Genomic DNA, 27,579 nt, shown 5'->3' on the forward strand with positions numbered 1-27,579 from the left:
AGGTCGCTGCATGCAATAATGTTGTTGCTTTTAATTGAATCGCCGATCGTCTGTTGTAGCTTCATTTATAATTCAATCAATCGCTCACGCACACATTTTTGGAGCGCGTCTGAATGCCGCGTCGCAGTGTATTGAACCCATCGGCAACCAAGCAAACCCCCCTCCGGCCTGTCACGCCCACCCCCAACATCACACACACACACACACACACGCACACTAAAGCAAACATGTTTGCTCTGATATTCTTTTGTAGTATTTGTTGCTGCTGCTAGGTCTGCCACCCGCCTTTCTCTGTGACAGTTGATAAGTCCGTAACTTCGAATTTCGATTCCTATTTCAATGCCCCATTACGTGGCAACTGTATGCCAGGCAGCGCCCTAATGCCACTCACTTTTTGTTGATGGGGGAATTTACATTGATGTTGTAAGTATTTTTTATCAGACGTTATCAGCAACTGAAATCGGCGCAATACTTTCTGTTGTTGCTCTCTGTTACTCTGTTAAGCTACATGTAAATTTTCCAACTCGGGAATCCACAAATTCCACAAAATTTAAAGAGTTTATCAGGTTTTGTGGAAATGAAGATTAAGTGCGTGGCACGTGTTCCGGGTTTAAATAGATCGTAAATAGCTCCAATTTTGATGGGAGCGCAAATAAATAAAGCAGCCGATATTCCAAGTTCTGCATAAATAAGTACTTTTTCCCTAATAACAAGGGACATACAAGAAAAGGTTTCGAGTAAGATGTTATATTTAATTCAATAAATATAAGAAAATTATGATTTCATTCAGAGACTAAAAGTTAAAATAGGATGAATCGTCTTTCTATATAAAAGATCCAATTATTTAAGTTAATATAAAGCGACTTTTTTGCTTAATTATTTGGACTTATTTCTTGCCTAGCTTTCTTGAAGACCTACATATGTATATGCTAAATGATTCTACAATGTTGATATTTATATGAAAGTCAATCAATTCTCTATTTTGTATTTCTACCTATATCTACCTATATATATTTCTACCTATATCTACATCTCGTTATCATTCGAATTGGATTTATGTACTTTTACTTATTATTGTATAGTTTTGGCATCATGTCGGAAGATTCGTATTTCAGCCCAGACTTGGCAACTGATTTTGTGTTTTAGCCATATATCGTTTGCGTCCCATGGCACATGTTCTATCCAGAGTTCTATTACCTAGTACCACCCACCTGCCGCTAGTTCAGCTCTGATTTTTACACCTCTTACACTCGTTATGTCATCGACTTCTTTGTTGACTTTTGTTGGCGTTTTATCAGCTCTACATGTTTTTGGTCCATTCAAGCTCTGCGTTGACTAAAAAAAAAACTGACCCCAAGCAAATAATTTTCAGTGTGCATCACTTTGGATGCTTCTTCTACGGCTTCTGCTGTTTCTTGGTTATGTTTTCTTTTTTTGTTTTGTTTTCCTGAACATGTCTCGCGTCTGGCGCCAATTAAAATAATCCAAAACACGTACTGGCCGCCTTTGTTATGGGGCTGTGTGCAAATATGTGTATGCTTTATATGGCTGGGAAGAGTTTTCCCAAGTGCAACTGCCAATGGGGCGGCGGCAGCAGCAGCAGCAGCAGCTGCTCTCAGCCAGTGCTCCGCCTCGGCCGCTGCCTCTTCTGCTTGGAGTTGCAGTTGAAGCGCGGAAAATGGCAAAATGCAGCCGCCAAAAACTGGTCTGCCTTAGGAAAATGTTGATTGTGCGAGGGGAGGGTGCGACGCGACGGGGAGGGTGGCTGCGGCGCTCAACAACAACAAAAAACATAGCTTGTGCAAAACTTGTTGGCCTCAAAGCACAAGATGGAGTTGGCGAAGAAGAAGAAGAAGCAGCAGCAGCAGCCACAGCAGCAGCACAAGCAGAAGCTTCTTGCCACCCGCTAGATGAAGGCGAAGAAGAAGCAGCAGAAGAATCAGCAAAAGCAGTTTTGTTGTAAGCGGAAGAAATGTGAACGTTGAAGGCTGTGCTGCACTCTTTTTTTTATTATTATACAATTATTAAATTTTTTATTTTCTTTTCATATGTTTTGTTTATTTTTGCTGAATTTTGTAATTTTTCAGGCACATTTTACACGCCGCGCTTTTGTGCTTAATATGCCGTTTCGTGTTGCGGCCGCTCTTGCAGTTGTTGTTGTTTTTGTTGTTGCACTTTTGTTTGCTAGCGCGACGCGTGATGGTCGCCGCTGCTTCACTTTACACACAGTCACACACTCGCACACACACACACGCTCATGTAACAGCACACAAGCTGGCTGCTTAAGAGTTGTCGTCAATTATTGAACCGAATGTAAACAGAGAATCGAAAATTAATTTTTTCTTATATTAATTTTCATTGAATTAATTGCATCGTGCGCTCAGACACACAGGCATGCATACACACCAGCTAGACACACAGACACGTAACGCGCGGCCAATGAACGCGGCATGTACTTTTTTGCTTGCTAACTGCACGATACGAGAGCCAAAAGTGGACTGACACTGGAGACAGAGGCACGATCAGGCAAAGCTCACGGCAGCAGCGGCTAGTCAGAGTCAGAGTCCAACACCTACACATGCACACTGAGACACGCTCTCGCAGCGGCAATTGCGAAAATGTTTTTCTTCGGCCACGCAAACCACAAGCAGCGCACGAGAAAGAGAGTGAGAGAGCGCGCGTGAGTAGCAACACATACACAAACGTACACAGAGCCGCAATCTTAAGTCTGCTTTACCTGCGCTGGCTGTCAAAAACCCCAGTGGAAATTTGAACGCTGCTCTCAATATGCTGGACATGAGTGGCAATTCCATTTGGTAAAAACGTTTTCTAATGGGGGTCAGTCTTATCATAGAGGCCTGCAGAGAGCAGAGCAAACCAATAGCAATAGCAATAGCAACAAAAACAGGTATTTTTATTGAAAGTTACTCAGTATATCTCAGCTGTCAGTGAGCGCGCCTGCAACAGCGCGCGTCTATGTGTGCGTATGTTTAGAGCTGCTGAGAGTGTGCGAGAGAGGCACCTTCACATGCACACACACACACAAGCACACGTACACACATGCACTGGCAGTCAAGCATTCGCCCGCTCGCTCGCCACTTAATCAGGCATTGGACAGAACCTGTTGCGCGTGCTATGCGTCCAGTTCTTGCTAAAGAACAACAAGAACAAGCACGACAACGAGAACCTGTTGCGGCGACTGCGACGCTGGCAGCGGCAACAGCGACAGCAATAGCGGCGACGGCTGCACTTAGCCAAAATTCGTGCGGACAAAAGGCAAACAAAGAAAGTAAAGACTAAAACAAAAAGAAACGCAGCGAGAAGCGGCAGCGCAAAATGAAGGAAACGTTGATAAGCAAGGCCGAGCTGAGGCTGAGCTGCTGCTGCTGCTGCTGCGTCGCTGCACTTCAAAGTTGATTTATGTGCTTCTTCTTCTTATTGTTGCCGTTTGTTGCCGTTTGTTGTTGTTGCTGTTGGCACTTTTGATTTTCAGCGCAAGTCTCTTCCAATTAAGCAAAAGCAAATGAAGGAGAAGAAGAGCGACCACCAACGTTGCAGCATACAGAATGATTTAGGCCAATATTTGTGCCCAATTATGATTATGGCCAATCTCCGTTCGCTATGTCAACCAGGTGCTAATGAGCCCATTCTGTGGCATTTAATTTATGTATGTGTTATGCTTATAAGGCATTGCCATGGGCTGCAGCATGTCGCCGCTGCCGTAACGGTACAAGCGAAAGGTGGCAACATGCAAATTGCCACAATAAAAACATCAGCGCAAAAAAAAAATACAATAGATAAAGAAAACCCCAAATATCAACAATAATCAACGGTTCTCGGCTAGTTCTTAACTTTCGTTTGCCATTCTCAGTTCTCACAGTTCATTAACCGATTTTAAATGATAAAGGCCAAAAGCACGCGCGCCGAACGCAGAACAGCTCGTTAGATTCCATGCACTGGCCTGAAAGTTCACAAGCCAGCCCGGGGGAGTTTTTTGTGGCTAAACATGTCTTGCTGAGATCAGCATCTCTTCGGCTGCCAGCTTTGCTCCCAGCTTCGCTGCCGGCTTGTGGTCAAACAGTTAATGCCAACTACACGCACACGGGTTCGCGCCTCGAACGCAGCTCCTCTCCAATTAATCATCACGGGTTTTTTCTATTTCTTTTTTTGGTGGGCGCTCACATTTGTTTATTTGTGTGGTTTGCAAAACAAAAACAAGTTTACCGCTGGCCCTGCTCCGGGAAGAGAAGAGGAAGCATGGAATGTGCCGCGACTATCAATCAGCTATTGTCTATTGTCCATTGGGCCAAAAGCAGCCATTACCAAATCCGTAGTAGCAGCTCTTACCGCTGACCCAAACTGGCTCGACTTTCCATTGGAAAAGCCCTCCCTCAATTAAAGAAATCAAGCCAGGCCAAGCAAACAGCTGCTGGCCACGCTGAAGGTTACGCTGCTGGGAGTGGGAGTGGGGGGCGGAGCGGATGCGGGCGCATTCGCTGTTTAAGCATTCAGGTGCGAAACGCTGGCAACCGAAACACACCCAGTTCCAGTTGCTGATATGCAATCAAAGGCATTTCACGTGGGAAACGCTACAGCCAAAATCACAGCTCAGAGCCCTTATAGTATATTGTATAATTTTTTTTTGCAATTGCTGTCAGCAGGCGTTCAGGGAGCTGCCATGTTGCATTTCAATTGAGCGCCGCCGATGACGTCATCAGCTGGCACCGCTCCATTGCTCCATATGTGGAAATTTGCATGCAACATGCGGCGACCAGCAATTCAGTCGCAGTCGCAGAGACTGCCCGGCATGCCAAAGGTATTATGACACACACATGTATCTCAGCTCTTAGATAAAGATGCTGCAGTTTTTCTTTGATATTTAAAATGCAACAAATAGCCGCCCTCCCGCCACGCGCCACGTTGGTGCGGGGCGACATTTTGGACAAACGAAACGGAGGCGCACAGTTCCGCGATGATGTAAGAAATCGAATAAAAAAAAAACATACATAGATGCAGCGGTTGACCCGAATCTACTTAAAATATATTTTTATGTACGTTTATGTACAGTGGAAGCTCCCTCAAGCGAACAGCTATTATCAGCCTGTGTTCACACTTTTCCACTTTTTCCTTATTCATAATTATTTGTATGATGATTCAAACTTGAATATATTATTATATTTATTGCTTATACTGTGGTTCGTGTCACAGAAAAGATGTTCAAACAAAAAATAAAGTAGTATCCCAATCCAATCGGGTTTGTTATCCGTTAGTGGAGCGTTCACTGTACACATTTGAATTATATTTATATGTGAGTTTATTTTATGTATATATGGCAAGAGGAGATGTGAGACATCATTTTGGACTGCGACCGTCCTCTGGCCTGGCGGCATTTTGTGACTCTATCTGCCCGCGGGCTACAGTCAGTCAGTCAGTCAGTCAGTCAGTTGGTTCGTCTAATTGGATTTGCGCGCTTGTGCGTAACTATAAATCACAGCGAGTGCGGCGCAGAGCGCGCCAACGGGGTGTTTGAAGCAGGGACAACCGGTTTGGATAGCCAAGTCACCCGCTTATAAACAAACTGCAGAGCGCCGAATCCCATAAAGCTTTTCGACTATTTGTTAAGTGACCAAAACGGTAACAACAACAACAACAACAACAACAATGGCAGGCAACAAGAAGCCTTTACTTGGCTCATAAACAATATGAAGAATAATTATGCTGCTGCTTAAACCAAAAAAAAAATAGAAGAAAAAATAGAATATCAGCTTACGCAACTTGGCCTATAAGCTCCGGGGTTTAGTGCTGGGCAACGTTTTTATGTCCGCATGCCATGTAAAACAGTCGTGTGAAATTTATTAATGGCACCCCAAAAAAAAAAACGGCATCCACTTGCCCGATTCATAATTCTTGTTAGAAAGCGTCTGTCTGGTCTTTTTGGATCTTGTAAAAATGTGACATTCCTGGAAATTGCCCACTCGGCACTTGTAATATGCTGTAAGCTGATTTATTTTGGCCCACCCAAAGTTGTAAGCGGATGTTGTAAGCAGCCAGTTGCAAATCTAAGCACACACACACACTCATACAAACACACACCCGGCGAGTACACACATTTGTAGTTGTACGTACAATTTGTTCTAGCGAAAAGTGAGAGAAAAAGGCCCCAAACATGAAAACATTAAGCAAAACCAGGAATTTAGCAGTTTCTGCCTGGTGTGTCGTTTTTTTGTCTGCCTTCTTTTTTTTTTGTGTGTGTGGTCTCAAGCCCTACGTGTGGCTTGAACTTTGCCAGGCAACTTGTTTGCGTAGCGGCTGTCGTTTCCTGCAATTTATTAAATTTCATACAAACGTCGGCGAGGTAAGGCAAGGCAAGGACATTGCCGGGGCTATTCAATTACCAGCAAAAAATCCAAATGGAAGGCTTGAGTATGGGAAGATGATACGCTGACACAGGAGTTGCGGCGGCCGCCACATTTCAAAAAGTACTCAATACGCACAGAAAAGTACTCAGTAGCCAGGTGGCAACGCTGTGCCGCCCGCAGCTGATTTTAAAGCAGATAAAAACCATATCTGTTGATTGCCTTGTTGAAAACAAAGGAAACAAATTTGCACCGAGCTCTGTGAAAATGTGAAAAGCTGGACTGAGACACGCCCATACCAGCTATACAGAATGCATACCAACCAGGCACGGAATAAGATATTCAAAAGCTGGTCGGGCATCAGCGAAGTGTCCATCATCAAGGAGGTGGCCACCAAGGGCGAGCACATCGATCTGTGCATGGAATATTGGGCTGGCAAGCGCAAGATCCCAGTTCAAGAATATAGGCATTACTTTTACGATGTGGTGCAGGCCTATGTACAGCGTCTGCTCTCCGAGCGGCTCGTCTGCAAGGCGGACAACGTGCTGCACAATGTGGAGCGCGATGTCAAGTGCTTCTTTTATCAATATGCCTGCGAATGCGACGATGCGGATCTGAGTGAGTTTGTGCTGGATCATTTGCGCTGCCGTGAGCCGCAGCTTTTCGAGCAGGAGCAGCCTGTCCTGGCCTATTACTGGTCCCTGGTCCAGCAGCTGCGCGAGTGCAGCGATCTGCTGGCCCGGCACCAAGCTCTGCTACCACGAGTTCACATCGAGGCGTTGATGACGCTGCCCGAGCAAAAGCTGCAGCTGCTCATTGTTGAACTTTACTTTGCCAATGGCAATGAATCACTGTTGCCGGAGCTGAATAAGCAGCTGGTATGGCAGCATCTGGTAGACACCGGACGATTGGACAGACTGCGTCGCTGGTGCCGGTGCCAGGAGGCTGCGGCAAGCACAGCTGACTTGCGGCCACTAGAGCAGGCCTATGCGCGTTGGAAGATCGAGCCACTCATGTATGAATATGCCTTGGTGCACTTGGAGCAGCCATGTGAGCCACTGCGCAATTTTTTTGCCCGCGCTGGCTACTTTTTTCCAGCTGAATCCTCGGACATGTCCACGTTGCTGCGTCGCCTGTGCACAATGCAGTGCCTGGAGCAGCACAAGGAGCTGCTCAACCGCCAGCCACTGGCCCGTCATATGCTAGAGCGTGGCTATCACTCCCTCTTGCTGCTAGAGTGTGTGCCCGTCTCGGCGCTGGAGCAGCTGGCGGGCGAGAATGAGCCGCTGCTGACACTAATAATTGATCTCAAGACACATGACCTGATGCAGCGCGAGGGTTTCGAAATGGTGAGTACGACGACGTCGCCGGGTGCCAGGTAGAATACTCTTTCTGCTTCCACTTCATTCAATAATTCAATATTATTTTTTTATTCCACGCAGATATCCAAGAGTGTTCAGAGCTATTTGGAGCGCACACACAATGGCGCCGAGTCGCTGCAGGAGCAGCCGCTGCTGACCTTCTATGACTTTCTCTGCCATGAGCCCAGCGTGCGTGCACTGGAGGGTTTTCTCTCCTCCAGCAATTTGCGGCGAGTGCCGTACTTGAACTCTCTGATGGCGCGCTTTGAACATCATGGCACGAGCGGCTCGGCAGCGGTGCCCACCGCCCACGAGCTGTTCCACAAGTTCAAGAAGGTCAACTTTGCTACACTGGCGGCGGCGGGGGGTCAGGGCGAATTGGTTAGCTTCTCGAATGCGCGGTTGAGTCAACGCTATGCGAGCAAGGCGCAGCTGAACTACACGCATTATCTGAAGCAGCAGAGGAGCGCCTATGCCGTATACTATTTCCTCATGGAGCAGCTGCAGCTTTATGGCCAGATCACACGCACACAGCTGTTCCACGCCTGCGAGACGGCCACACAACTGGCGCTGCAGCATGCCGGCGATGAGGAGTTCGTGACGCACTGCGTCGCCTGCTGCGAGATGCTGGATTTCGATACGCAAACGTTGCGCAGCTTTTTACATCTCCAGCGTCTGCTGCCGGCAACAGGCACCTCTGGCGGCTACACAAACCAACTGCAGCACTGGGATCAGGCGCTGGTGCAGCAACTGCTGGTTACGCCCGAGCAGTTTCCACTGGAGTCGTACCAGGCCTTGATGCGTCTGGCGGCGCGCAATGTCCAAGGCAAATGGCCCTCGGCGCTGTTGCAACATTTTGCGGCACGCAACGATTGGTGGCAGCTGCTGTTGCTCTTCCAGTACTTCGATCTGCCGCTCAGCGAGCTGAAGCAGCTGCTGCCGCACTTCAAGTGCGGTGCGCTGGGCGTGCATCTGCTGCGCGCGCTCAGCTACGACTGCATCCACGAACGGCAGCACAAACGCGCCGGTAATCGTCGCGGCGATGGACAAACCAATTCCTCGCAAGAAACTATGACTAACTCGTCGCACAGCTCTGGATTAGATGCCAATCTGCAACAGCTGCAGCGTGATGCCGGCCAATCGCTGTGCAGTCTGCTCACGCACAACGCACAGCAGGATTTGTTTGCCCTGGTGCTCTGCAGCAGCAACAGCCTGCCGGAGGAGAGCATCGGCAGCATGGCCAGATTCATGGAGCTTATGCAGAGCAGCGCACAGCACTGCAGCAGCATTAATCTCCTCAAGCATTGCGTGCGCCAGCAGATGCCCGTGCTGGCCGTGCTCGCTGCGACATTGGGCGAGCACACTCGCGACTGGTGCTGGCTGCTCTGGCTGGCCGTGGCCAGTGGCCAGTGGCTGCAGTTGCTCCAGGCGGCCACCAAATCCAAGGAGCCGCAGCAGCAAACGGAGCTTGTTTGGCTGGTAATACGTGGCGCTGTCAGCGGGGGTCAGTTAAATGCGCTGCTGCACAGCTTCTGCATCTTTCAGCCGGTGAGTGGTTGCCTCTGCCCACCTCTCCCGCAGATCCATTGATATAGTCTCCTATTCCTCTTGCAGCACTGCAAATTTGTGCATCTGTGCCACTTCCTGCAGCTTACCGCGCAGCAGCAGGACTTTAGCGACGCGACCATTGTGGAGCTGCGTCAATTCTTCTGCAGCTGGAGTCAGGACGCAGTGCAGCTGCCGCTCTGTGAGCCACTGGCGCGCAAGCAGCTGCTGCAGCGCTGCATTGGACTGCTGCTCATTCAGCTGGAAGCCAATTTCGACTGCATTATGCAGCAGCAGAAGTTTCTCGACTGCATCTGCCGCTCGGATGTGGGCGACATTTGTGATCTGCTCGACTTTTGCCTGCTGCATCGCATATTTGGCGTGGCAGCGCCTTGGCTGCGTCAGCTGGGCATCAACTACGAGCAGCTGGTGCGGCGGGACAGCGACGAATACAAGCGTCTGGTGGACGCGCTGACGGAGGCCAAGGCTTATGAGCAGGCGCTGCAGCTGGCGACGCTGCTGCAGCTGCCGCTGGCGGACATTGTCTATGCCAAGTGGTTGGCCGAGCTGGAGGCGGGTCAGCTGCGACTGCACGAGGAGTACGAGCAGGAGATTGCACAGCATGCCCTACCCCCGGCCATCCTGGTCAACTTTCTGTTGCAGGCTGCCGCTCAGCAGCCGGAGTTCCAGCTGCGGCGTCGCTACGAGCTGTTGCAGAGCGCGCTGGGCGTCATCAAGCAGCACCATCTGTTTCCCAACGAATGCTTCGACCGGGATCAAATTGAGTATGATATGGTATTGTGCTATTTGCAGCTGGAGCAGGAGCAGCTAACGAACGTGGACATTTATCATTCCGAGTACTTTGAGCAGATAATGCGACAGGAGCGTTGTGTGCTCTACAAATCCTTCTCAGAGCTAAAGGAACTGGCGGGCATAGATGATCTCAGCATAGCCAGCAAATCCCAGCTGACGGCCGAGATGGAGCAGCGCCTGGACGCGCTGCTCAATATGCTGCTGGACGAAGGCGATATTGTGGAGGCACTGCGTCTGCAGGAGCTGTTCGAGTTTCGACCCAATGATCTGCGCTTCATTGTGTTCGCCATGGCCCTGGCCGAGAGCATGACCAGCATTGCGAATCTGTCCAGCAAGGAGCGCCAGCTGCTAAACGACATTGAGAAAAGCGCCTTTCCCAAGTTTAATCGACTGACGCTCAATCAAACTCCCATGACCAGATGCAGCAGCGATTTGTCTGGCAGCTGTTCCACGCTCGAGTTCGAGGAGATTCCCTCGAAGGAGAAACAGCAAACGTTGGAAACGCTGCTGGGCATTGGCTCCAAGCTGAAGCATGGCATCGAGCTGGGCCGGCGCATTGTGCTGGCCTATCGCGCAGCCATGTATCTGGACAAGGAGTATTTGGATGTGCTGCGCACCAAGGACGTCAGCGTGCTGCTCAAGAGCGCCGCCGAGGAGGATTGCCTGCAGCGTCTGTTGGTTGTCAGCGATATACACATCTCCACGCGACTGACCCCACAGGAGGTGCGCGTCTTTATTTCACTATTTGCTGCTGCTCCTAAATTAATTATATTTTGCAGATTGCCGACTCTTTGGCCTTGGAGCTGACCACTTGCATTGTGCGTCCACGTTTCTATATATTCCATGCCAGCCAACAGCCGCGCAATGCGCCGCGCAACGCAGATCTCTGGGGACACAATATTGATCGGGATTTTCACCTTTTCCTGGAGCTAACGCCCAATACGACGCTGCTGGGCAACTGTCTACTGGACTATTGTGATGCACTCAAGGCCTACAGGCGCTACCAGGACAACAAGCCCTACGAGCAGAGCGATGCCTTTGAGCGTCTCTCCGGGATTATTACGCTCTATGGCCTGCCCAGCAGCAGCAGCAGTAGCAATGTGCCTGGCTCACCGGGCATACCCCAAGTCCTGTCGCACAAGAAACAGAATCAAATCTATGTGGAGCTGCTGATCAAGGCGCATTTGTGTTTTGTGCACGAGTGCTCCATGGAGGGCATTGCCAGTGTGCTGGAGCGCGCCAAGCTGCTCAACGGACAGCTTACCAAGGCCAAATCCTGGTCGCTTATCGTGCGGCTGCTCATTGGGATTGCGCGCTATCGTGAGATGTTCTACTGCTTCGATGCGCTCATCGAGAACGAGCAGTTCGAATCGCTCCTGGGCCAGTTTGACGAGGATCAGAAGAGCGGTCTGCGACAAGCCATCTTGGGTTATCTGCGCGAGTACAATCCCAAAAATGGCAAGGAGCTGCTGCGTCTCGCTGCCCATCATTTTCTTATGTACAAAGAGCTGGCGGAGATGTGGTCGCAGGAGGCGCAAAGTATTTTGGACAGAGTGCGCTCGGCGGCGGCATCAGCAGCTGAGCCGAGCAAGCTCAAGGGCAGCCCGGAGCTGCAACAGCAGCTGCAACAGGCGCTGGAGTTTTTTACCCATGCCACCGAGAACTATTTGCTGGACAACAAGCTGATTCTGGCCCAGCAGAGCGTGGCGCGTGCCGAATTGGTGGCCATGCAATTGGATTTGTGCAACAAGGCGCTGGAGAAGCGCGGCGGTGGAGCAGCTGGTGTCGGCACAAGCAGCTCGGCGCCGCTGTGCCTCAGCGTGATTGGCGTGCAAACACGGGAGCAATTCCGCGAGCTGGTCAACAACCATTTAAGGTGGGTTTTTAGGGGATTTATATTGAAATCTTAAAAACTAATATCTACCGGCTTATAGAGTACCCCAAACCCTGATACTGAGTCGCGCCTATGGTCACGATATCAACTGGAGCGAAGCTTTGCTAACTCAGTTCGTGTTGCTCCAAAGACGCGGCTATCTGCAGGATTACCGCGCCCATCAACGCATCAACGATAACGTCATTGAGCAGGTTGTCAAAGGGTAAGCGAAATCAGCACTCACCTGACGCCAGTCTAGAACGAGCTTGTTCCATTTCAGGTATATATTGCACACCCAGAACAATCCAACGAATGCCAAACACGAGGAATCTCTGGCTCAGCTGGTGGAGCTCATTCGCTCCGTCACACTTAAATACAAATTGGCATCCATTTTGGGTCTGAAGGATATTGTCATGTCGCTGATAAACGACTCCACAGTACACTATTTGCGCGACACGAACTTCGGACGCAACGAGCTGCACAACGTAACGAATATGTGACACATGATATGTGATTTTAACAATATTATATATATAAACGTACTGATTGTAATGCCAAATAGTTTGTTGAATGCGAAAATTTTAACAAGGCGCGAAAAACAGCTCCAAATGTAGGGTTGTCACTTTTACTCGATGCGATACTATCGATACGCTAAGCAGCAGCTATCGATAGCTCTGCAGCAGCATCGATAAGCTGGTAGATGGGAACGATACCAATTGCTTTCTGACACAAGTAAATAACGTGCGTAAGATTTGCTCGCACAGCAATTATAGAGAAAAACTCATTTTATTTCATTTATTTTAACAAAGTGTGTTTGTTTCAAATTCTTAAGCGAATTAACAATAAGTTTTTTTTTACAGCACACACACAATGGCACAAAGCAAACTGAATGATCTAGCGGGCAAGCTGGGCAAAGGTGGCCCACCTGGCCTGGGAATTGGACTGAAGCTCTTGGCTGCCGTGGGCGCAGCAGCCTATGGTGTCAGTCAATCCTTGTATACCGGTAAGTTCTTAGATATACGGTAACCAGCTTAAAATAATGGTCAAAACAACAAAACACGACTTACGTAGCGGCATGTGCACATAACCTCAAAAAGCCTTTGTATGCGGCTGGGTGTGTGTGTGTGTGTGGGTGCTAGCGGTGTCTGTGGAATTTCATAACTAATTAAGACGCTTGCACAATGCACTCCTTCTCTGTGGTCAGTCTGAGGTCCACTTGAGAGTTGTATGCGGAGTCCAATTGGAATTGTTTTTTGGGATGACATTTGCTCAGCTCTTTCACATTGCCCGTTGCTCGTGGTTGCATAACAACAACTTTAAAAGTTTTATCTCTTTCTGTTTGCAGTGGAGGGCGGTCATCGCGCCATCATCTTCAGCCGCTTTGGTGGCATACAGAGTGATATTTACTCTGAAGGTCTTCATGTGCGCATCCCATGGATCCAATATCCAATTATTTATGATATACGCTCGCGTCCCCGCAAAATTTCATCACCCACCGGCTCGAAGGATTTGCAAATGATAAATATTTCGTTGCGTGTTCTGTCGCGTCCTGATTCGCTGAATTTACCCTTCCTGCACCAGCAATTGGGCGTTGACTACGACGAGAAGGTGCTGCCCTCCATTTGTAATGAGGTGCTCAAGAGTGTCATTGCCAAGTTCAATGCCTCCCAACTGATTACACAGCGTCAACAGGTATGTAGACGCCAATATCCATTCCTTTCATTTTTGTATATGGTAAGCTTTGCTCTGTAGGTCTCGCTGCTGATACGCAAGGAGCTTGTGGAGCGCGCGCGCGATTTTAATATTATCCTGGATGATGTTTCGCTAACTGAGCTGAGCTTTGGCAAGGAATACACGGCGGCCATTGAGGCCAAGCAGGTGGCACAGCAAGAGGCACAACGGGCCGTCTTCTTTGTGGAGCGCGCCAAGCAGGAGAAACAACAGAAGATTGTGCAGGCCGAGGGTGAAGCCGAGGCAGCCAAAATGATATCCTTTTAACAAAACAAAACCTTATTAACACACTTTGCAGGCATTTATTTTATGCACTTGGTTTGCACCTTAACTGATATGTTTACTTAGGTCTGGCCGTCAAGCAGAATCCAGCCTACCTGAAGTTGCGCAAGCTGCGTGCTGCCCAAAGCATTGCCCGCACAGTAAGAAAAATCAAATAACAATATTCTGATAAACTGATATTATAAATGAATCGTTTGCCCAACAGATTGCCAGCTCACAGAACAAGGTTTATCTGTCCGCCGACAGCTTGATGTTGAACATTCAGGACTCCGGCTTTGATGACATGACTGAGAAGGTTTACAAAAGTAAATAACTCGTTTCGTCATTGAGTTAAAATTTAAGTTGAAAATTGAAACAAACTGAAAATTTGTTGTTTTTGGTTTCGAGCATTGGCCAAAACATTAGACATATGTAGACCGTGTATTTGAGTAACGTTTTCCTAAATCTCTCTTTTTCTCTTTGCCAACACACAATTATCCACTTCGTTTACGCTTCTTTCCTTTTCCTTTTACTCTTATTTTTTAAACGCGCAACGCAGTTCTAAACGATTTGGATTAAGTAAGCGGGCTAATTCATTATCTAATTGTTGATTAATTAATTCTATGCGATTGTTTTCTTCTTTTTAAACGCGAATTGCATACATATAAGCCTAGTGCCTAAGTATCGTTTAGTTATATAACCTCTGAACGCGACGTCGCCATTTGTTGCACACACACTGTCTGCGCCGCGTCTCGTGTTGTCTATCCAGGCGGCAACAGCTTCATTTCATATCGTTGCCGCCACGCAAGCGCAAAACACGCGATCAACTGAGGCGCACACAGTGTGTGGCAAGGGGCGACGACGACGCGGCCGAAATCGCCGCAGCATTTAGCGTTTTATCCCATTCAAGAACTCACCACGAAAACTGTTAATAAATGCGCATTGAGAAAACACTGTCAAGCCTCAAACAAATCAATCAATCAATCGATTATATACATTTTAGCTCGACTCGAATCCTAAAACCTCAAAAACCCCCATCGTTTTTCAGTTGGCACCGGCCTGCCCAAGAATTGGCTAGACGCACGCAAAATGGGATCCGCTGCCGACTCCAATGTGGGCGATGTAGCTCGCAGCACCGCCGAACGCATGATGTAATCGACGAATGAGGAATCACATTATTGCTGCAACATTTTTGGCTTCCCAACAAAGAAAAAGAAAATCTTACCCAGTACAAACAATGCAAGAAAACAACACAGACTATATAAACGACTACGTGAGGGCCTTATGAAAATTACCTATCAAATAGCAAGAATATTGACTGCAAATGGCATTTCATCAAATACGAAACATTTACTTATATTATAATAATTGCATGTATAAAATACATAAGAATAGTACATAAGAGAGGTGTCGTGTATATAGTATAATTTCTAATATGTATGTATAGACGATTCATGTAAATTGTAGGCAGATTAGGTTCCTTGTTGTAGCTGTTACATTTGGGAATGTTTTCTTTTAAGTTCGTGCGAGATCTTGACTAGAAATATGTGTGTGTGTGTGTGTGTGTTAATTGTTATGCTTATGCGTAAGTGAATTTATAAGTCGGATAGATCGATTTGTCCTCAGATGGAGGCCTAATCTTATTACTTGGTATATTCAATACTATGCTCCTCCGCCTGCGCATAAGCATAACAATCGAATTTCGTGTACTCAAAGTGGGATACGTCCACTTTAAGTGCAACTTGCGTGTGTTTGATCAACTTTTTGAGCAAAAAGGTGCCCCTTTAGCTAAGGTGCTGCCATTAACTTTCCCGTATTGTATATGTATATATATCTACCATATCATATCGTATCATATCTATCCATTATAACGAACTCGAACAATCAATCATAATTCCTGCAGTAGGCGCGTTGGGGTTAGCTTTGTAGATTAGTGTATTTGTTGTTGCTTAAGAATGTCGCCCACCCGACATGGACCAGGATCAGGCAGTCGCCGGTGTCTTGCCGCTGCTGCTGGCGCTGTCACTGCCGCTGCTGCTGCTGGCATTGCTATTGGCGCGCCGACTCTCCGCCAGAACAGGCGTATCGCGTCGATGGCGACGCAGCGTGGAGCTGGCCGAGGGCGCCGAGGAGCTCAAAGCAATGTTCGCTGTAAAGGCGGCCGCCTCGGCGCGGCTGGGCACGTTCAAGGTGCCGCTGTTGCCGTTGCTGCCGCTGCTGCTGCTGCTGCTGCTGCTGTTTTTGTTGTTGGTGGTGATGTTATTGCTAGTGTTGTTCGCTGCGGCAGCGGCAAAGGATTCGCTGATGCTGCTCAGCGGGGGTCATAAGTTCGTCGTCTGCACCAGTCCGCGCTCCAAATGGAAGCACTCCAGCACCGCCGCGCCCACGCTGCTGCGTCGCGCGACCATCGCATTGACCACGCTCCATTTGTTCAGGCGCGGATCGTAGCGTTCCACGGAATTGAGCGAGGAGCTGCCATCGTTGCCGCCCAAGGCGAACAGCACACCCTCCACCTCCACCACCTCATGCGTGGATCTGTAAGGCAAATGGATCAATTAATAATGGCCAATCTTTGCTCCATGCTTTAGCTCCAGGCTTACCTGCGCGAATGCATGGCCGCAATGGGCTCCCAGCAGTTGCGGCGCAAGTTGAAGCGCTCGCCGCTGGACATGCACATGGTGCCATCGTTGCCGCCAATGCAGTAGAGATTGCCATCGGTGGAGGCGACGCCGCAGCTGCTGCGCCGGGCTGTCATGCTGGGCACCGGCTGCCAGCGGCCCACGCGCGGATCGAAGCGCTCCACGCTCGACTGATAGTTGGTCGAATCAAAGCCGCCCAGGCTATAGATTTGATTCTCCAGCACGGCGAGACGACAGTAGCGTCGGCGCGTGCTCATGGCCGGGCAAGAGCTCCAGATGCCCGTCAGGGGATCATAGCGTTCCATGCTGCTCAGACACGAGGCGCCATCATAGCCGCCGCAGACGAAGATCAGCCCGTCGTAGGCGCATATGCCCAAACAGCTGCGCTTGGTGCCCATGGGCGTGATGTTGCTCCACTTGTTGATCAGCGGATTGTAGCACTCCGCGGTGGCCAGATCGCTGACGCCGTCATAGCCGCCCACCACGTACAGCTGCTTGTGCAGTGAGGTGACGCCGGAGCGGGAGCGACGCCAGAGCATGGGCGCCACAGGGGACCAGCTGTTGCAGCGCGGATTATAGATTTCGCACTCGTTGTGTATGGCAAAGAGGCTGCCGCCGCCAACGGCAAAGATGTAGGGCTTCATGCCCTCCGGCCGGCGCTCCTGGGTGCGCTGGCTACCCATCAGGCTGCGCTGTTCCGGCAGCAGATGATACTTCATGGCCTCCAGCAGCAGCTCCTTGCACTCGGAGTCGTCGCGCATCAGGGTCTCCGCCTCGACGCAGCTCATGAGGAAATCGCGGTTAACGAGCGGCAGGCGAACATGCGACATGAGCTCGGCAATGTGCAGGCGACGCTGGCTGAGATCGTGCTTCACCCAGCTGAGCACGCCCAGAAACACCTTCTCCTCGGAGCTGATGTTCAGCTGGCTGTTCGATATCAGCTCCTTGACCTCCTCGAACGGCAGCAGCAGGAACTCCTCGGTGCCGACCACCTGCTGGAAGTTCTGCAGCGCGTACTTGTGCGAGCGCGTGTGCAGCTCCTTGCAGGAGTGCGCATCCGCAAAGCTGCGTATGCCCAGGCAGTTGGACGGATGCAGCTGCCGCAGCAGAAACTTGCAGCACGCATCCCGCACCGAGTGCATCTGCAGCAGACCCGATGCCGGCAGCAGCACCTGAACATTCTGCTCCGTTATGGTAATCTCGCCCGTGTACGTGTAATCGATCAGCTGGCGCAGCGCCGCGCTGTCCACATCGTGCAGTCGCACCAGGCCCTGGTTGCGCTCCAGCATGTCATCTGCAAGTGGCAAGAGATGTTTTAATTCCCCTTTTCCCCCTTTTGTGAGCTGCGCCACTTACCGTTAAACATGGCATAGAAATAAGGCGATACGGAGGCCAGCACCACGCGGTGCGCATTGATGGTATCGCCGCCCACCTCCAGGCGCACATCGCAGAGCTGCAACGGGAAAGCAGAAGCCATCATTGACACATGAAGCAGCGTCAACAGGCATACAAAGTGTCGCCTTTCACCCAAATCCGATTAACAAAGTCCTGGCCCTACGTGCTCAATTTTACAGTCTACCGAAGGCACAGTGGTTCAAACATTTGGCAAAATGCCAGACCTCCATTTAACAATTAATAATATATATCACAGCAGATATTACCTGGCTTCTCAAATTATATTTAACATAAATATTTTAATCTGAAATATGGTAAGCAAAAAATATATCACAAATCCGCTTTCCAACCAATTTACCCTACTTCCGGGTGGATGTCTCTAAAGTGCATTAACATCTGGGAATATTGCAAGTATTTCCAAAAAATTAAAACCCTTACCTCAAAAGCAAAAAGATTACCTCTCAGTTCTCAGCTGTTTTTTATAATTCAGTATAAAATTTAAACCTTAAACCTTATAAAAAAATTAAAAGATAATTTGAAATCTTTTCTCTAGTTCTGTGCCAATGGCACAGAACTATGTACTTCTGACTGCTAGAAAAATGAAAGATCTTCTAAAATTAACTTTTTAATATCAGTTAAGATCTTCATTTAAAATTACATTTTATACATGTTCAGGATAGCTTTGAAATCTTATTTAAAATAAGCTAATTTTACTTTAATATATTCCCCAAGCTAGTAAAAATAATAGAATCCTAATCTCATTAACATTGAAATATTAATTAAGTATCAATTTTAATTTAACAGATCTAAATATATTTTATTAGCACATTTGTTTAAATACTTGAACAACATTTTTATTTTTTAGCTCATGTTTTGCGTAGTATTGAACCACTGTGCCCCTCCCATTGAATCCTTACAAGTGATTCGCTTCAACTTCAGTGCCAGACACTGTGCGAGCCTCTCCATAAATAACGCAAACTGAGCCCCCGCACCTCTCCCTCTCTCGCCTCTTGTCGAGTCAGTGCACCCGATTAATATCTATTTTTAATGGCTCTGCAACAATTTACAATTTTTCATACGTTTTTTTTTATTTAAATTTGTCGCACACGTCATGCAGCGGGGCGGGGATGGAGTCGGTTTAAGGCCAACCACCCGCAGGGCAAATATTTTTGTTGCTGCTGCCTCTTTTCTTTTTTTGTTTTTTTTTTTTTATCACTAAACGACAATTTGCTCTATTAGCTCACCCAGCTGCCCTCTGGGCGGCACGACATTCAGTCAACCAGGCAATTAATTTCGCTCTCTGCCCAAAAAAAAAAAAACAGAAATATCAAATTAATGGCAAGTGAAATTATGTATACGCCATGTGAGCCGACGAGCGCTTGGCTCAATCACGCTGTCTGTCCAGCTATGTTCAGTTTTAATTATGCTAAATACTGACGGAATTAATTGGTCAGATCGTATAAATAGTAAAAAGGTCTGTTATCTTAGATGCCCCCTCATTAGATTTGATTCAGTTGAAGTGGTTGAACTGGCGAAAGATATTTGGAGAAAGACATTATATACAACAAAACTAGACATATGTTTAGCTCAGGTTTCTTCTTTCAAACTCTAGCGATTGGCATTATAAGATTGTCATCTCAGACTACAACACTTGTTTTTTTTAAATTTCAGTCGTAACCGTACAGAAAGTTCAAGGTAACGGGCCAAAAGAACAAATGCCTTGATGTTCCGGAAACTTAGCGGATTATTTTAACGCCCTTTGACCAGCTGTGCGCAAGGACACGGCAATTTTTTCTATACGAAAAAGGCTTTTAATTTCAGTTGTCGAAAAAACTTTCGTCTAATGAAAAGTCCGTTTTTTTTTATTACGACCTGCTAGTAAAAGTTTTGGTCAAATCCTCGAAGTCCTTGAATGCCAATCAATAGTCATGACTCTAGCGAGTTCTTAGAAGTATGTGCTTTCGAAAATATGACCGATTTGTATTCATAAGGAGAAAGTTTTAGTAAAAAGCTTTTAGATTTCAAAAGGGTTGCGGCGCAAAAACTAAATCTTTCGAATCGTACTAAAAGATATGGGATTTAGCAAGGTTTCAGGTACTATTTCAGTCTAGTCTTGAATACGACCAGGACGATTTGAATGTCCTTTGGCCAGCTGATAGCGCTAGTCGCAAGGATCAGGCCGAGTTCTAAGCAATTATCCCTTTGAAAAAGCTATCAATTTCAGCTGTCTGAAGGACTTTCGTTTAAGTTAAGCTCGATTTTTGTGAGTAAGAGCCGTAGTAACAATTTTGGTCGACTCCTGGAAGTCCTTAAATGCCAACTAAATCAAAATAAAATACGCTATGCCCTTTGTATGTCCTTCGACCAGCTGATATCCCTTACATTATTCAAATACCTTACGCTTATCTAAGCAATTTATAGATATCTTGTGATATTATGTAAATAAATGTGTCAACTTCAATATATCATAAGTATTATTTATAGATTCGGCCCCGTTTTTCCTGTGTACCTGTGCATTGTTGCGCATCTGGTTGATGGCCGCGAAGGAGGCGATGCAGTGTCCTGGATTTTGATGATGCGCCTGTGGCAGCACCTCCTCATTGGGACCCGGCGGGCTCAGATCGCTGGGCGTTTGTGTTGAATTGTTGCTTGTGGTGGTGACATCCTCGTTGTTGCCACTCGCCTCGGCGGTGCTGCACAGGGAAGATAACAAGAGACACGTTGCCGTTTTAAATCAAATTTCATGTATAATCCCAAATGATGATGATGATGACGATGATGATGATGTTGGTTACGGGGCGACAAGATGACGCCAGACACCGCCAGCGGCAGGCTGAGGGTTGTTCGCGCCGAAACTCGCCCCAGTCTGGTTTTTTTTTTGGGGGATGTTTCCGGCAACGACATGAATGGAAGCACTTGATTCATATTTAGCTTCGGTTTACTCACTGATTCGATTTGACGGGCAGAAACATTGCGTTGCGGCTTGCCACGAGTCTATCGCGATTTGCGTCTAAAACATGTCCACGTCGAAAGCGAGATTCTTGGCTTGGTCCTTGGGTTTTTGCTACGGGCAGCTGCTCCTGCAAGCTTGCTCAGTCTTTTATTTGGCAGTTCCGGAAGTTGCAGCTAAAATAAAGTAGAGAAAGTAAAAATCAATAGAATGTAATTTTGTTTTGCGGGCACCCCTAAAACAGCAACAGCAGCAAGAAAACAAATTTAGGTCACACGCGTTTGGGGGGCGGGAACTGAGAACGACAGACATGAGATCATAGCTGCCCGACTTTTCGGGCATGTCAAAGTGAAAAGAAAGCATCTAAATAGCTGTGCAAAGTAGGTTAAGTGCCGTGGGTTGAACCCGCTTTGTTATAGCTCTTACTGCTGCACAGGATGCGGTTGTAGAAGCCGGGCAAATGTCCTGCCACATGCAATTCTCGCATTTGCTGGGCCAACGAGTACGTTTCCATACATTCCATTCAAGGTTGAAAAAAAGAGTCTATAAAATGCTAAAATATGCGGGAGTACGTCGTAACTTGAGAGCACAACAAAACTTTAAAGGGAATGCTGAAGTTAATGAGTCTATTAAATTTCATTGAACTATATCCTCTAATAATATCATTATTTATTAAAGTAGCTCTAAAAGACTCTGTCTTTGAGTTATAGCTATTTCCAAGCCAAGCTTCTCGGAGTCAGCATTGGGGCACCTTGGCAAACGGGCTCTAGTAAGGGATCTTAAGGTTCCCTTCAATGGGCGACCTTCTACGACAACTGTCTAATACATTCTAATATACTGGCAAGAAGACTTTGCAGAAGAGAGTGACGCAGACTTCGCAGGATTCCCCTTCATAGATCGTGAAAAACGAGCAATGTAAATGAGTAATGTAATGTTAAGTATGTTAATGTTAATGTTAAGTAATGTTAGTGTTAACTTTGTTAATGCCCTTATTGTATATCTAGGTGAAGACGTCAAAGTAAAGTGTCAACAAATTAGCTAATAAAATGAAAGAAAAATAAAGCTTAGGTCTAGAAGACTCTGCCTTTGAGTTACAGCCTGTCCCTGAACTCAGAGCAGTTGTATGATGATTGGGTTTTAAATCGTAGACTGGACTAGAATAATAATATGAGTAGAAATAATATAATAGTATCTACTAAGGATATACGCTGTTGTTATTAGATATTGCGCAATACATAATGCAAGATAAGATAATTGTTAATGCATATACATTCAAAAATCAATAAATAGCTCACTTTGGTTTATCTTTATATCTGATTTGATAGTGGGGCTATGCCTATCTCTCTCTCTATATATATATATATAGAATGCGTGCTTCAAACGACTTTTTTTCTACTTGTCTGTTTTTATTTCCCTTTTGTTGTCCGGCTCGAAATTGTGCTGATTGTTTACTTACGGCTGGCCATGCAAAATAAACAGCCCAATGCAATCGGCAGATTGTGCAAATAAATGAAAAAGCGTTGCTTATTATTTGTGCTCGTACTCATATTAAGTATACGCGCCCTCTCAACCCCGCCACCCCCCCCCCCCCTTACCCACGATAATAACACGCTTGGAAAGTTCTGGGGTCAACAAAACGTGGCCAGACGGCCAGCGGCATGTGTGAAATCAACGTCACGAATTTTAACGCTGCATTAACAAAAAGACAAGCACAACAACAAGAAATTAACAAAGCAACACACACAACAAAAAATTTCACTTTGCACAGAAACAAATTAACGACAATTTTCGGTTTTAGTTTAAAGCAACAGCAACAAATGCGTAGCCCAGGCGAAATGCCATGCTTGAGGGCGCAATTGTGCTGGGAGGGCAATGGCCGTTTATATGTGGGACCCGTAGAGGCACCCCAGCAAAAAGAAGCCCCATTAGGTGCTTATTACTGCACGCACACACACACATACACAACCCTCGCACACACACACCCCTCGCACAATTGCAACGGTTGCAAAACGGACTTGACACAGAAGCAGAATCAGCCGTGGGATTGTCACAGTTACCAATTCGCATGCAACTTTTGAGTTTTTGAGAACGCGAGGGTCAGTTCCGAAAAAAAACTGTGCGTGCCACTTGGCGTATGAGCAATGTGCGTGTAATTGAAGCAGTGCACCAGGGTCGGGCCGAGGCACCCCGTTTGCCGTTACGCTTTGCGGTTCATCTCAGTGACAGCCAACACGGACTAACAGTTAACAGTTCTGCGGTCTAACAAATAATACACTGGGAGAAACATGTAGTTAGAAGAACTATAGAATTGACAGTAAATAAAATATTGAATGAAGTTAAGGGTTAAAAATCTTATGGGAATGTTTTCACTTGTTAATACAACACTTATAATCAGAGCAAGAAAGCTTTGAGGCTTTTTGAATTCATGAGAATCGCAAAGAAGGGCAATTAAATAATTAAAGAATCCCCAAAGACTTCTAGTTCACCAGACTTGAATGTTTTAGGAGATGTATTGCCACGCTCTCCCTCTTTCTCTCTCTCTCTCTTTCTCTCTCTCTCTCTCTTTCTCTCATTCTCTCTCTCTCTCTCTTTCTCTTTCTCTTTATCTCCGTGGTTGTCTCTCTCTCTGTCTTTCACTCTCTGTGCTTAATTAACTTGTTTCGTCTTTATAAAATGAGCTTAAAGGAAGCGGCATTTAAAATTTATTCATAAGCACGCGCATGTATGAGGAACAGGAAGCGGGTTGTTGTTAATGGATGCAGCTGCAGTTTGTTTCTAAAAATATATAAAAAGCCCTAACATCTGACTAGTTGGGAGCTCAAATGCGAAAAGATTCGCTCAACAACTGAACTCTAAATAATCAACCAGCTTCCGATGGCAACAAAAATATGTTTCACAGAAAAAAAATAAACAAAATTTAAGTTCAACAGAAACTGAAGTTTAGCTAATGTGTGTGCGTGTGTGTGTGCTGTGTGTGTGTGTGATGTGTGTGAAATTCAAATTAACAAATAAAGCGAATGAGCCAGAACCGAATGCGCCACACGTTGCCGAAAGCAGTTAACGACTTTATGTGGCTCCCTCAGAGCCCGCAGCCAATTCAGGCAAAAGCCATTCAGTAATATTTTAACGTCTGGCGACAGAAATTGTGCAAACATTGAACCGGTTGTAGTTGTATTAGAATATATATACACATATGTATATATGTATTTATATATATTTCCTTTTCTTTGATACGCTTGTTCGTTATCTTTTGGGCCAGGTTTGGCATTTGCTTGTGCTCCACGTGAGGCTCAGCCCATAATAAACGAACATTGCAGCCAAGAGTCAACTGTTTCTTGATTCTTGCACGCTTCATTGATGATTAATCACAACGACTGTGCAATTCTCTACAGCCATCAAGGTCAACCAGTTGCTGTTGTCTATGCAATTCCCTTGAGCAATGCCTCGGAAATAAGCGGCCAACTCAGCTTCAATTACGGCTTAAAACAATGAATAAGATGTCAAGAATTTTGTGAATAGTAATTATTTTAAACAGTGTCTTTAAGACGAATCTGTTTCTGGTAATTTCATTCATGGGATGGACTTTATAGAATATATGAATGGAATATATGTAAATTGACTAACTGGCCAATATATATGTATAATCTGTCAATTTTTAGTAAATAATTTTTGAGAAAAACGAAAACCGAATCATAATTATTTAGAAAGACAGGATCCAGATTCCAATATATTTTCCATTTACTGTGAACCGAAACCTAAACCAAAAAAATTGTCCAAAATAAACCAAACCGAAACAGGAACTAAATCAGATATTTTTCTGAAATGGTTTGGTTAAATATATTAAAACTTTTGAGGATAATCTAATAACAAACCATAAATAATTTGCACTTCCAACCCCTGCGTTTATCTATCTATATTTGGGTGGAATTTTTTAAAAAAAATTAATTAATCTATTTAATAAAAATTAAAAAAAAAAAATATATGGTAAGCGAAAGATAAAACAGATTCATTGTTCGAGCCGCAGGACAGGAAAATATTTGCTGTACTGCAAAATTCGCTCGAAAACTTTCTCAGAGTAAGAAGTTCGGTTCGTTTTCACCAGAAATGTTCAAATGTGATTTCTATTTGTCTCTTGACAACCGAAATTTCGTTTACTTGAATTCCCGGTTTACCTCTACAGCACGAATGTTTAGCACATTTTTATATTGAACTGTTGGCGGCCCTCTTGAAGCGCCCCCAACACGCGCTCAAGTGCCAATGCGTGCTAGGCGAAAACAAGAAATACTCGAGAGCAGCGCCAAATATGGAGAATGGTGTTGTAGGTGGCGCTGGCCCAGCTACCCAGCTATGTGGCCAGGTAAACAACATCCCACAGGCGGTTACAACGATTTCCAGCGCGTTGCGTATACGTCGCGTGTGCCGCAATTAATGTAACTGCTGTTGGTTCTGGGCCTTTTTCTAGTTGCCAATGGTCAATAAAGGAGAAAAGCCCCAACGAAAGTGAGTGGAGCAGATGACTTGGGGCCTCGGACTGGGTCGCAATATTCTTCCTGCCTGCTGCTGTTATCGCTGCTCGGCCTGTGCCGGCATTTTTTTTTTCGTTTTTTTTTTCCGCTGCGGGTCGTCAACCTGCGGCAGCCGCTGCGCGGGAAAATGTGAAAAACAGCCGTTTTATGTTTTTGTTGCGTCTGCGCATGACACTGGAGTTTCTTTTTTTTTTTTGGCAGTGCAGCGGCATGTGCCGCATACAAACTCCTCTACCCCTAAATATTTTTCACAATTCACATATTCACATAAACTTACTGCCGCACCTTGTTTTGGATTTGTAGCTGAACTCTAATTTTCAGCTGTACATAAACGTCTATTTAACTGTTTTTTTTTTGCCAGTTTTTGTCCTTATTCCTTTTGGTATGGCAACATTCACTCCACAGTCACTGAAAAATTTAACTACTGTTTAGCCAATTATTTAGTTGCTGCCAGCGTCGCGTGAACAACTTCGTTCGCTTTGACAACTCTGCGCGGTCAACAACTGAACGGCACGAAAGCTCAAACGCAACTGAGCGCGACGTCCGCTTCGGCTTCTCGACTCGAAGAACGCGAGTGAGCCAGAGGCGTAGAGCGCAGATGGTCCGCAATGCTGAGCGAGGGTCATTAAATAAATAACTGTTCTATATGTTCAAAAAGGAACATATGCATAAATAAGTCACATTAGAAGTAATCAACCCTTATTTTAATTGGCATATTTTATCATATATATATGACATATTTCCGCTCTTTATATATACTCTATACACAAAACATATGATATATGCTGCTGCCATAAATCGAATTAGTCCTGTTGTAAAAATGTTATAAGTTGCCTATTAAATAAATTATTATATTATTATTTTTTGAGCAGCTAATAAGTTTGTCTGTTATACAGAAATTATTTAGGATACGCTGTCAAAATGATTTTTCGTTGAAGCAGTTTAAACACATATTCAATGCTGTGAGCATATTCGCTGTAAAGTAACAGCTATGCCAAGCTGTGATTACTTGTTGCTGTTATACTCAAAATGGCATTATTTAACTGTTACGGGGAAGACTTTAAATTCGCGCGTAGCTTTTGTTATTCTGTTCACAAGCAAAGCTTTTAAAGCTTACGAGATGCAACAGCTTTTGCAATTTTTTATGCACTGCTAACAGGGTGTTTGTTTTCTATGCAATATTCAACTGATCAACGTTTGCCCCATAACGATAGCTATGAATATGAAATGTTTGCACAAATAATTCTGCTACAGTACTTATACGCCCGGTCAGCAAATATATAACCGTTTTGCACGCAGTACTTACTTATTATACGCAACGAGAATTTTACGTAGAAACTCCGTACAATCGTTGCTAGGCCGAAAAGTATTGCATACTTTAAAGCAGTTCAACAATTTTCTTGTACTGGGAAAATTCTGCTTGCACGTAATGCAAATTGACATATTTATGTAAAGGTCCGTTGCAGCACAAATAAAATTACATGAAAGTAGGCAAATTTACAAAGTGTTTAAAAACTTTTAAATGCTTTTTGTGAAAGTTGCCGTTGCTGGCCATTAGCTCGCCGGGCGCGTCACAAAGAACCTGCCGCTGCCCACAAATCTAATTAGATTGCCGAGCGACACCGTGCAGCAACAGCATCAAGGTCGTGCTGCTGCAGCTGCTGCTGCTGCAGCTGCTGCTGCTGTTGCTGCTGTTGCTGCTGCTGTAAAAGAAGTCAGGAGCTGGGCTCAAAGGCGACCGGAGATGTTCTATGCAGAATGCACGACAACAAAGCGGAGGCCAAGTCAAACAATGATGGCTAACAAAACCGCCAGCCACTGACCCAATTATGTAAATGCTGTGAATTTTTAAAAGCCTTTGACGTCACTTTTGAGGACTCTCGCCAGGGGCAGTCAGGAGCAGCCGGGAGCAGCAATCAGTTGAAGTTAAAAAAATCGGAAATTTTATGTTATATCATATGACATCGGCATTACGCAATAGAGCAGGATAATTGTGCCTGTTGCGGCACTTGTATTCCTTTTGGCACACCTGAGCCTTATTGGCGCTTAACAACTGCAAAAGGAGCTGAATGGGTATCCAAAGACGTCGCACTACAGATGCCACTGCCATTGGGCCACCCACTCGCCAA

The 27,579-nt window shown here is 46.0% G+C and overlaps 4 protein-coding genes across 7 annotated transcripts in view; 2 read left to right on the forward strand and 2 right to left on the reverse strand.

Moving 5' to 3' along the window:
• Shrm (Shroom) overlaps positions 1-12,328 on the reverse strand; it is a 69,409-nt gene extending 57,081 nt beyond the window's left edge. Inside the window, exon 1 of one of the 2 annotated variants that reach the window (XM_064687658.1) lies at positions 12,193-12,328. The gene's annotated coding sequence lies outside the window, so the exon portion shown is untranslated. Of the gene's footprint in view, positions 1-2,406; positions 2,500-12,192 lie in introns of those variants that run through there. The other variant, XM_064687655.1, reaches the window with a different exon arrangement.
• On the forward strand, positions 6,548-12,507 carry LOC135432147 (spatacsin). The gene is made up of 6 exons (XM_064687654.1): positions 6,548-7,705; positions 7,799-9,265; positions 9,332-10,798; positions 10,855-11,951; positions 12,010-12,171; positions 12,229-12,507. Exons 1-6 carry the CDS (start codon positions 6,668-6,670, stop codon positions 12,446-12,448), a joined length of 5,451 nt encoding a protein of 1,816 aa, XP_064543724.1. The 5' UTR covers positions 6,548-6,667; the 3' UTR covers positions 12,449-12,507.
• Positions 12,508-12,552: 45 nt separating this feature from the next.
• Positions 12,553-15,342, forward strand: Phb2 (prohibitin 2). Of its 3 annotated transcripts, none has more exons than XR_010436890.1 (7): positions 12,553-12,689; positions 12,809-12,951; positions 13,294-13,640; positions 13,701-13,934; positions 14,024-14,101; positions 14,167-14,519; positions 14,989-15,342. XR_010436890.1 is itself a non-coding variant. In XM_064687663.1 (7 exons), the coding sequence occupies exons 2-7, from the start codon at positions 12,819-12,821 to the stop codon at positions 15,093-15,095; spliced, it is 999 nt and encodes a 332-aa protein (XP_064543733.1). In that variant the 5' UTR covers positions 12,553-12,689; positions 12,809-12,818; the 3' UTR covers positions 15,096-15,342. The 3 variants fall into 3 exon arrangements, 2 of the variants coding, with proteins under 2 accessions (XP_064543733.1, XP_064543734.1); XM_064687663.1 differs by having other exon boundaries at positions 14,167-14,266; XM_064687664.1 differs by having other exon boundaries at positions 12,653-12,756; positions 14,167-14,266.
• Positions 15,343-15,355: 13 nt separating this feature from the next.
• Positions 15,356-25,965, reverse strand: LOC135432149 (kelch-like protein 17). Its single transcript, XM_064687662.1, has 6 exons — positions 25,736-25,965; positions 20,921-21,100; positions 20,484-20,667; positions 17,936-18,032; positions 16,541-17,873; positions 15,356-16,475 (listed from the first exon to the last, which is right to left on the reverse strand). The coding sequence occupies exons 2-6, from the start codon at positions 20,944-20,946 to the stop codon at positions 16,262-16,264; spliced, it is 1,854 nt and encodes a 617-aa protein (XP_064543732.1). The 5' UTR covers positions 20,947-21,100; positions 25,736-25,965; the 3' UTR covers positions 15,356-16,261.
• Between the last annotated feature and the right edge of the window lie 1,614 nt (positions 25,966-27,579).

Source organism: Drosophila montana, unplaced genomic scaffold, assembly GCF_035044405.1.
Source record: "Drosophila montana isolate Dmon_TW-CO22-7 unplaced genomic scaffold, ASM3504440v1 contig_3200_1, whole genome shotgun sequence".
Taxonomy (NCBI): domain Eukaryota; kingdom Metazoa; phylum Arthropoda; class Insecta; order Diptera; family Drosophilidae; genus Drosophila; species Drosophila montana.